The 11,217-nt window shown below is 45.1% G+C and overlaps 1 protein-coding gene across 3 annotated transcripts in view; it reads left to right on the plus strand.

Moving 5' to 3' along the window:
• NELL1 (NEL-like 1 (chicken)) overlaps nt 1–11,217 on the plus strand; it is an 837,620-nt gene that overhangs the window by 184,504 nt on the left and 641,899 nt on the right. For all 3 annotated transcript variants that reach the window (XM_012643488.1, XM_012643489.1, XM_012643490.1), the window contains one exon: nt 6,321–6,394. In XM_012643488.1, coding sequence (XP_012498942.1) covers nt 6,321–6,394 — 74 coding nt within the window. The remainder of the gene's footprint in view (nt 1–6,320; nt 6,395–11,217) is intronic.

Genomic DNA, 11,217 nt, shown 5'->3' on the forward strand with positions numbered 1-11,217 from the left:
TCTTCTAGAAGATGATTTCAGTCGTTGAGCAGTGGGGTGGAGGAGAGGAACATGAGGGCTGCTAGAGTAGAGTCTAACACCAGTTGGTGGAATTTCTAGAAGTTTTCAAATGTTTTCACATCAGAAAAATGATGGAGAGTATTTACTTTGGCTGTCCCTTTCAAACGTGAAAAGTGTATGAGGTAATGCAGGTGTTAGTTAGCTCGATGTAGCTAGTCGACAATGTATAGATATATTTCAAATCATCAAGTTGTACACCATGAATGTGCACAACTTGTATTTGTCAATAAAAAAAATAATGAAATCTAGAAAAAAAGACAAAGTGTATCTTGTATGAATAACATATAATTGAATCTTGTTTTTAAATCTAGTTTGACAATCTGGATTGTTTTGTTTTGATTGCATCATTTAATCCATTCACATTTAATGTTTTTATAAATAGGTTGAAACCACTATTTCTTTAATATCATGTTTTTCCTTGGTTCAGTTCCTTATTTTGATTTTTTTTTCCATTTTTCTGGAGAGCTGCCCCAAGTAAAATTTCTTACATGTGAATTTAAAAGCATTTCTTAAGCTTTTCTCTGGATTTAGATGGGGCAATATTCTAGAACACTGAGGAAAGGTATTGATCTAACTCAGAAAAAAGGAGCCCGTATATAAAAGCAAAACACTTGAAGCTCGGACTTGGTGGGGGAGGGAGGGTAAGGACATCATATGTAACCTAATCATCTGTACCCCCATAACATGCTGAAATAAAAAAAAAAAAGCAAATTGTTTTGTCTGCTCACTTATTAAGTGCTCTTGCACTTGTCAGGGCCTCAGTAACTGCAGTACTCCTGTATCTGTTTGGAAATAGGAAGGAACTTTGTCTAAGCATCCATGGCGGTACAGGAAGTAGTGCAGGAGTTTTAATCCTCAAACATTTGTCGGGTGTCTGCTCTATTCAAGGCATATTTGACATACCTAGCTGCACATTATAATCCTCTGCTGGGCTTCTTAAACTGGCAGTTCCCAGGTTCCTCCCCTGCCACCCCGCCCCAATCCCAGCCCTATTAAATCGGAATGCCCAGGCAGTGGTATCCTGAAGTCTATATTCTTTAGGCAGACAGATTGGAGAACTACCAGAAATGGGAGGAAGGAAGGTAGATGGAGAAGAAATCTTTCAGCTATGCAAGACAGCATTTGCAAAAGGAACAGAGGTGGCAGAGGGAAAGGGAGACAGTGTGTTTGATGACTGTAAAAGTGGGCTGGGGATGGATGTTGAAGATGGTATTCCACTGAAGTTGTTCACTAATCCTTACTGAGGTCCCTCTCCCAAAAACTGTCTTTGACTCTGGATACAACAGTGGATGCATATGGATCATTTACTCTGTGTTAGGCACTGTGCTGGGTCATTTTATGTCCATTAATTCATTTAATTCTTCCAACAACCCAAAGTACTAGGTTCCACTATTATCCCCATTTTACAGAAGAAGAAGTGAATCATAGGGAGAAATAACTTGTCCAAGATCTCTCAGCTTTGGTGGAGCCAAAATAAAGTCTAGGCAGTCTAGCTCCAGAGCTGATGCTCTTAACCTGTCTACTGTACCCACAGCTCTCCGGAGAGATGCACACATTATCCCTTTACAATAAGGAGTACTATTTAACATGGGCGCTATATAAGATGCAGAGGTAGCACAGAGAAGGAATGATTAATTCTGTCCAAAATGTGTGTGTGTGTGTGTGAGAGAGAGAGAGAGAGAGAGAAACTCCACAGGTAATAGCTAAGCAGGGTATTGACAAATGAATAGGAGTTTACAAGATAGGTAAGAATATACCTGCCAGGGGGAATTGCACATGCAAAATCATGGAAATAAAACAGCATTGGTTTTGGTACTCAAACACAAGGTTTTCAAGCAAGGTTGTGGCATAATCAAGGATGCGCTTTTAGAATGGCCACTGCATCGAGAGGGCTGGAGGCAGTGTGACTGGGTATGGGATTTGGGCATATTCCAGGTGGAGGTGATGAAACTGGCAAGCAGGCACTGCCTGGGGAGATGCAAAGGAAGGGATGGACGTGAGTGACAGCCAAAGGACCTGGCGCATGATAGATTCTCCATACACATTGTTTTGCATGAGACTAATGAACTGGGGACAGAGCGTCTGTGAGGGAGACGTTGCCAGGTTTTGAACCAGAGCCTGGGGAAGACTCATAGTGTGATTAACAGAAGTAAGACAGGTGGGGAAAGTAGTTTGGGGAGTGATAATCTCCATTTGGCATGTTTGAGTTAGAGATGCCTGAGGGACAACTGGTTTGATATGGATGTCTTGCTCATAGAGGTGGTATCTGATGCCAGGGCCGTGTGTTCGCTCACGGAGGGAAGAAGCATCCTTGGGTGTTCAGCCCCTCTGATCTGCCACCGTCCTTTAAAGTGTAAAATAGCATGCTGATTTTGACATTCTGAGCCACTGAGTGCCAAGGGATGGCTGGAGTGTGTGTGGAGTACAAATACCTAAATAAAGATAGAGAAATCTCACATCCACACCTGACAGAGGCGCCCAGCTGTACCTGTCAATTGTTTGTTCAGTGTGCACCCAAATGGCAGAAACGTCCAATCATAGCATTAGAGAAATCAAGGTCAAATTTGAAGGGCCAGATGTCTGTGGGTGCAAAAAGATACAGCTGCATAACTCTTTCTTTATATCCCCAGTACATTCGTTTCTGACATAATGGAGAAGTGTGGGTTGGTGCCAGGTTTCAATTTAGTGGTCGGGCACTGTGAAATATTCTAGTTTGCATGTCACCAGTGTGATATGAAGTGCTTTAGGTATCCATTTACATTTCTACTCACACCAAAAGCTGTTGGAATGGAGTCCCAGATGCCCTAGCCAAAGGCACCGGAGCCTGACTCACCTTATGTTTAAATTTCCTCAGACATCAAAAATAAGCCTTTTGGCCATAGATCAAGAGGTTGGGTAACGAGGACTGATGTTAGGCATACGGGGAAGTCGCAGGGAAGGAGGCACATTGTCAGAGAAGTGGGGGTAAGTATGAGAAAGCTGGAGAAATTTTTGTGGCCTCCAGTGGTGATCCTGGAATTTGTCCTACGATAATTTCATAGACACGTCCATTCTGCACGGGTGCCAGAGCTGCAAATGGCTGAGGCATGCTGGAACATGTCGCTATCATTCGTCAGCCCCCAAAATCCTCCTGCTGTGTGAGGACATAAAGTTTATACCAGACTGGTGGATGTGAGGGATGGCTGTGTCTTCATGTGTGGTGTAAATGTAAACAATGAGACGTTCTTATCTCGATAGGAGTCCTGGGATGAGTCTGTCAAGGAGGAAGAAAGGAACTGGGCAAATGTTTTAAGACAGGGTAGCAAGTGTATTAATACTTCTGTGGGACTGGCAAGGGGCAAAGGAGGAAGAAAAGTCTATTTCTTTGCTTCCCAGCCTGGCCCAAGAAGCAGATGGCAGATTTGACAGCAGTGCACTTAGCAGAACTGCCACTCTGGAGCAAGCCACCTTGCCAAGTTGGCAGCAGCTGGTTTGGGAGTGTGGGAATTTATTAGACAGGAATTCCAGGAGTTGGAGGTGTGGTCCCTCCGTGCAAGTAAATTGGGGACTCCACAGATCATCATTAGGACCAGCGAGTCATACTGATTTATCTAGAAGACTGAAGCATAGAAGATGATTAGGGATAGATTTTTATTTAATGAAGAGAGGAAAGGGCCTATCTAGAAAACTGTATTGATTTTCCACTTTCTTTTTGCATCTACTTTCAATGTTTACAGTTGCATTGAATAGCAAAAATAACTCTTACTTGGGGATCAAGAAATTTGACTGTTTTTTCCTACCCACTAGAGGCTCATTAATTCTAAAATTATTTATTTTTACTAACAGTAAGCCCAGAGAGGCCCTGGATGTGGGGCTGGAGATACAATTATGAATAGACATAGACCCTACCTTTCATGGAAGTTGCAGTTAGCAGGGGGGATATATAATTAAGTGGACAAATAGGATACAATGTGATATATGTTCTGTTAGTGCTAGGTCCAAAGTACACTAGAAGCACAAAGTGAGGGCAACTAACCAATGTTAGAGGTCGGGAGCAACTTCTTGAAGCAAGTCAGGTCTAAGCTTAAAGTGATGGGTGCGTAGGTTGGGAGGTTGCCAGTACAAGGTGGACAGGGTGTTCTGCAGATGTTCCCGTGGACGAGAACAGTATATACAGAGCCTGGAAGAGAGAAAGCGTGGCTGGAGCCTACGCAGTGTGAATGTTTGGGAGGGTGAGTGAAAGCACAGGGATTGGTGTGCTGTGAAGGTCGAGAGACAAGAAGGAACGTGAATGGCCTTATGCACTCAATTAAGAAAGTTGGACTTTATTCTGGGGGCATTGGGGACCCATAATGATTTTGAGCAGGGCACTTAAAAAAATATATGCCTGGCTGTTGTATAGGACTAGAAAAACTTGAGACTAGAGCATGGGAGAGTTAGGAGGCTCTAGTAGTACCAAAGAAGAGGGGTGATGCTAGCCTGAATGAAGATCGTGTCTGGGGGCAGAGGGTGGGGGGTAGAGAAAAGTAGGTTAACTTGAGAAACTTAAGAAGGGAGCATTGCTAGGATTTGGCACTGATTGGACGTGGGGTCGAGGAAGAGGGAGAGGTTAGAAGGACCCCAGGCACTAGCATATAGGTGCTGGGATGGATGCCCGTGCCATTCACTGAGGGAAGGACACTAGGATGAACGTATTTGAGTGGGGTTGCTGCAGGTCAGATTCTGAGGGGAAACAGACTCTTAAATGGAGATTTGCATGTGCTGTATTAGGAAGTGCTCTCAGGATCAATTTGGGGGGGTAGGAGTGAGGTGGTGAAGGAAGCACAATTGGGCAGAAGGAGAAGTTGAGCCGCAATGGGAAGAAGAAATGTCTCCATCCTTCCTACAAGGCTGCTGGTGCTGGACGGGCCTTTCAGAGTTGTCCTGAGTTGGGGTAAGGGGGCCAGGACTTTGTACCATCTTCATCAACCACTCACTGGATGTGGGCTGCCCCTAGAAGGAGACTTCACCTCCGGCAAGGTGGCCCTCTACAGCCCAGGACTAGTCCTAGGTCAATTTTCAGTGGAGAGCTGTTGGTTGCCAACTGTCCCAGCAGCTATAGGAATGTGTCCTTTGGTCATGGAGGGGGATCTGGGTAGCGTACCGTAGCATCCACTGCAGGGCTGTGATGTTAAGTAAACCAGCGCCTCTGGGCTTTTCTCTCCCAGTGACTAAAAGGAAGGGGCTGGAACAGCTGATCACTAAGGTTCCTATACACTTGAACTTCCCATGAGAATCAGAAGATTGTGTAACTAGGAAACTGCCAAATTTAATCAACACATTTTTAACAGATATGAAAACAGGGCTCTGAAAGGAGAGGTGGCCTTCTAAGTCCGACAGCGAGTTAGTGGGAGAGACCTGTTAGAGCACTTCTGTCCCTCCTGACAGCTAGGGCTAGGAGGGCCCTCACCAGGGCAAGAGAGGAAGTCGTCAGGCCTTTGCTTGCTTGTTCCTGCTGAGGTGGCTGGAGACTTTGGTAGGGTCACATTAGAGTCATGTCAAATTGACATATCCTGCACTTGCTTAAAAGGGAGCCAGCAAGTTAAGTCAAGGATTGAGTCTTAGCGGAATCTAAATTGAGTAGTAGGAGCTCCATTTATGCTTCCTTTTGACATGTCCTACAAGGCCTCCTTCCACCCTCTGCCCTCCCTGTTAGCCTGTTAAACTCACCTTTCCAAGGGCAGTCTCTGGAGTGCATTGATCTAGCACTTCACTGGCTCGGCTTGTATTTCTCACTTGTCTCTCAGTGTCTTGGGAACAGATAGGCTAAGGACACCCACTTCCCATCATCACAAGGCAAAAGAAATGGCTCCTTCTCCACTGTGGCTGAGGTTCTGACGAATGGAACGTGTATGAGTCCCCTTTCACCCAGGCGTTTGTTTTACAGCCGGAGTGTCCGAGTCAAAGCTACTACCACTCCATGGTGATAACAACCAGTTCTTCCTTGTTTTAACTTCTTACACCGTCGGTCCATTCTCTAATTCCTTTGGCAACTGTGACTTTGAAATAATTGTATGTCCTTGCTGTGCAAGCAGGGCAAACACAATCAAGTGAGGCCTGCCTGGGGGATTGAAGGGTTAGCCTGTGCATGGTTCCCATGTCTTACATTAGACAAAGAGATTTGTACTGCGTAGAAGCAGAGTCTCTGGGTGTCTGTGGAATCTGTTGGAGTTGGAAGGCACCTCTGAGGTCATTTTGTTGCACAGCAGGACTGTCTGACCCATTTTTCTATTTTATTACAGCAAAATGTATCTATGGAGGAAAAGTTCTTGCAGAAGGCCAGCGGATTTTAACCAAGAGCTGTCGGGAATGCCGAGTAAGTTTTAATCTTAGGATCTCTGTCAGTTCTGGAAAATGAATAGATAGATGTGTGGGCTTCAACTAGGGTTCTTGAATGGGGTGGGGTGGCCTGGATGGGTCCCTGAGGGGCAGAACCCTCTGTGGTGGGCTGGAGTACAGGATGGGGAGGACCCAGTCATTGTCATTGTTGAGGTTAGCTTGTGAGCAACTGTGGTTCAGGTAGCCTTGGAAGAAGCTATTAAGGGAAGGGTGTGAGAGAGAAAAGAAAGCTGGCAGGTGCTATGAGTCAGGGAGGTTGGTGGGTGGCCCTGGGAAAGGGGTTTGAATTGGTGTTAGTGGAATCAGTCTGTGATACTAGTGGTGGCAGTGCCAACTCTGTTCCCAAATGGCTCCATATGATGCTAGAAAATGCCTCTGTCTCCTGCCTGCCCCCTTCCATGTACTACTTGAAATAAGAAGTATAGAACCATAGATCTCATTCAATAATCACTCTACAAACAGGCATTAAGCAAATTCTATATACCAGCATTGTACTGGGTTCTGGGTATACAGCAGTGAACAAAACCAAGTCGCTATCTGTATTGAACTCACAGTCTTGTGAGGGAGACAGACAGTAAGAAAATAAATCAATATGCAATATAATGCCAAATTCTATAAAAAATATGAAGTGGGCTGAAGGAATAGAGAGTTTTGGGATGGGCATGAGTGGTCTGGGAAGGCCTGTCTGAGGACATAATTTTAGAACAAAGCCTTGGATAAGGTGCTGGAGCCAGACGTGCAAGGATTTGGGTGAGTAATTACTTGACCAGTAATTGTTTCCGAGGTAGACGAGGGTGAAGGCACATTCCAAGCAACAAAACAAAACAAAACGAAACCCATTTACAAATGCCTAGAGCCATAAAGAGAGCAGATCTTATTTAGGGAACTCCAAAGAATTTGACTTGGGTAAAGTTTTAGAGTGTGTGGGGGAGAGTGATGAGAGATGAAGCTGGAAAGATAGACAAGATGGGAAGGACCAGTTTTGACTTGATGGAGGTGAGGATTCGTTGAAGGTGTCTGCTTGCATGTGTCATGAGTAGCTTTGCATTTTCAAAGGTCACTGTGATTATAGTTGGGGGTGGTGATTGGAGGAGCACTAGGTTAACCTGAATAATTATGAATAAGAAATGATGAGGTCTTGACCTAAGGCAGTGGCAGTGAAGATGGAGAGGAAAAAGATGTGAGAGCTATTTAGGAAATAGAATTGAAAGGGACTTGGTGAGTGATTGGGTTTAGGAGAGGCTGTTGCAACGGGGAGAAGGAACCCAAATGACGTCCAGGTTTCTGGTGTGGTCACAGGGAATACCAATTTCTATTTTTGGTCGTAAGTAGCAGAAACCTTCTCTGGCTAATGTAGTGATTTTATTGGAAGAATACTGGGGGGCTCACAGAATCTCTGAAAGGCAAGAAGACCAGGCTTAGGACTAGGCAGAGACCCAGGAGTCCCAGAAGTTAGGAAGTGGAACCATAGCCATGGTCTAGCAGGGAAGAGGCAGGCAGGTATGTCTCTGCTGTGATGAATGACTTCCAATCATTTCTGCTGTCCTTGAGTCATTTTAACAGGATTTAAAATCTGGGGAGCAGCATACGGTTAGCAAAGCTTCAGTCATATGTTCAAACCCTAATTGTTCAGGGTGGAAAAGCATTTGGCCCCTTATACCTGTGTGAGGAGCCAGCCACCTGGAATTACTATCCCATTAAGACTGCATGCAACAGAGACACCATTCCCCAAGGGGAAACTATGGTACCTGTAGGAAGGGAGACTGGACCATGAGAAACCAAAATATGATAAATGCTCTCTTTATTAGGTGGTGATATTGCGCTTCACTGAGGCAGAAGAAGAAACATGTTTTTTGGGTGAGGAGCGAGTGGAAAGCAGATGGGGCCAGTTTTAGTATGTTTGATGGTACTTTGGCTACCCATTTCTATGAAGCAAACTCCCCACTGGACACAGTGGCTCATGTCTGTAATCCTAGCATTTTGAGAGGCCGAGGCAGGAGGATTGCTTGAGGCCAGGAGTTGAAGACTAGCCTGAGCAAGATGTCTCTACAAAAAAATAGAAAAATTAGCTGGGTGTTGTGACACATGCCTGTAGTCTCAGCTACTTGGGAGGCTGAGGCAGGAGGATCACTTGAGCCCAGGAGTTTGAGGTCTCAGTGAGCTATGATGACACCACTGCACTCTAGCCCAGGTGACAGAGCGAGACACTGTCTACAAAACAAAACAAAACAAAAACAACCAAAACCCTAAAACTTGGTGGCTAAAAAAATTAATATTATTATCTGTCATGGTTGTGTGGCTTGAATGGGCTCAGCTGGGTGGTTCTCACTTGGAGTCTCACATGCAATTGCAGTCTGATGGCTGCGGAAGCTAGAATCCTATGAAGGCTCGATATGGCTGCGTGTCCAAGAAAGCTTCTTTGCGTACATGTTTAGCACCTCAACTAAGATGGATAGAACAGAGATTTCTTTCCATGTCTCTGACTATGTTTGTCTCTGTCTGTCTCTTTCTTTCTTTCCCTTTTTTTCTCTGCAGCCTGTAGACATGGCTACCCTGGGCCTCCTTACTGCATGGTGGTCTAAGGGATTTCTCACATGGTGGCTAGCTTTCCCCAGAACCAACCCTCCCAAAGACCACGCTGGAAGCACCAACTTTTATAACCTGGTCTCAGAAGCCATGCAGTGTCACTTTCTCTGCATTCTGTTGGTTATACAGAACCAGCCCAGATTTATGGTAGAGAAGGACATGGCAAGGACATGATTCATTAGGGAGATGGGCATCTTTCAAGATCAGCTATCATAAGACTTTGTGATATAATTTCCTGCTTCAAAACACCCCTGCCCCCACACACATACCATGATGGGAATTTACCAGCCCACAACGTTAGTGGGTTTCCATGGCTGAAAAATGTTAGAGATCAGAGAATTCCTTTGATTGGGTGAAAATCTATCTCCCAGTGCCTTCTACCTGGGGCCGTACTTCCACCTTCTGTAGGGTAAGAGGGTGAAAGTGAGTCTACCTATTCTTACAACATAGCACTTTGATTAAAAAGTCAAAATCTACCGTCAGATGGACTTGGGTTTAAATCCTGAAATTTTACCTCATTGTTAGTGAAGTTCAAAATTTCTTGTGTTCTTTTCCCTCATGGGGTTCTGGTAAGAGCTGAGCTGGAGAATATTACTTTAGATTAGAAAGCCAAAGTGAGGCTTCCTGATGTATGATGTTTTCCCTCTCCCCATTTTAGCCACTGCAATATAAGGAAAGACAATTACAGGCATAACCACCAGCCCTAGAGGAATATAGAAGAGGCTGACTTCAGTAAGAAAATGTTTGCCCAGGGCCTTGTGCTGAGCTGCCTAACCAAACATTTCTTTCCTTTACAGTGGTAGCTGGGAGCCTGTCTAATCCAGGTTCCTAGATGACAGAACCTGAGGCATGGGCTTTTGTATTGATGATTTATTTATTTATCCTTTGGCGGGGATGGGGGTGTTGAGGAGGGGGAGAGGTATAGTCCTAGGAATGCCAGAGTGAGGCACAGACAGAGGCAAGTAAGGAAGGAAAGGCAGGAGAGCAAACACAAGAGGGTGTGTTGCAGAGCAACCACAGCTCCACACAAAGCACAGCTGGTTTTGTGAGGCATCTCCATAGAATGTCACTGGAACCACTGTGTCTCAGACCATTTTTTTTTTTTTTTTTAAGACAGGGTCTTGCTCTGTCACCCAGCTAGTGTGCAGTAGCATCATCATAGCTCACTGCAACCTCAAACTCCTGGGCTCAAGTGATCTTCCTGCTTTGGCCTCTGGAGTAGCTGGGAGTACAGGTGCGCACCACCACTGCTGGCTAATTTTTTCCATTTTATGTAGGGACAGGATCTCACTATGTTGCTCAGGCTGGTCTTGAACTCACGGCCTTAAGCGATCCTCCCGCCTCAGCCTCCCAAAATGCTGGTATTATAGGTGTGAGCCACCACACCCAGCCATAGGCCATCTTTGCAAGCATTTTTACCTACACTATTTCATTTTCTTTTTATCACATCTCTGGGGAAAGGAAAGGAATGCATTTTAAAGATCGAAGAGAAGGAGGCATTTAGAGACCTGCAGAAGCTCTCAAGGAGATACAATTAAAAGAAGATCTTGAATCTAGTCCTTTATGTGGGGATGGAGAGAAAAGGCTCTTTCCTTTATTCTCTCTCTTCTTGGCCAGAATCTGCCCCAGAGATTAACTTCCTTGAACTTCCTTCTTGTGTCTTCTATTCCCTCCCTCTTGGCTGTCACTGGGAATGCCAGAGGTTCCATGGATCTGGGCAGTCTGATGAGTACATAGGAGTGGTGGGCTCTCTGCATCAGTCGGTGCTGTGTGTGCTTAGTCTGTGGCAGGGGCGACGATGGTGTCTCGCGAGGCCTTTATGATCTCTTGATCAACAAGGAAGCTTCCAGGCCTGAGAGTGCGGGAGCCGTTGGGGTGGTCCATGACCTGGGCTGGCACATTACCACACAGGGGTGTTGGGAAGATGAAATGAGACAAAGCACGAGAGGAACTTAGTACAGTGCTTGGTACCAAGTCAGTCTTCCATAAGTGTGAACAATTCTTATTACTCCACATGACTACACATGTCCTCCTTGAACATAACACAGACATCATGTTCTCTGTAAATTGTTTCACTTCTGGGGGAGGAAAGATGATTTGGATTCTAACACCCTTGCTTTTCTCTTCTGCCTCAGGGAAAGCTGGCATGATTAAAGGTGATTTTGTCCACTCTGCTGATGATCCCAGAACCAGCCACGTGTATGTCACTTAGCA

The sequence above is a fragment of the Propithecus coquereli genome, unplaced genomic scaffold, assembly GCF_000956105.1.
Source record: "Propithecus coquereli isolate 6110/MARCELLA unplaced genomic scaffold, Pcoq_1.0 Scaffold198, whole genome shotgun sequence".
NCBI classification, from domain to species: domain Eukaryota; kingdom Metazoa; phylum Chordata; class Mammalia; order Primates; family Indriidae; genus Propithecus; species Propithecus coquereli.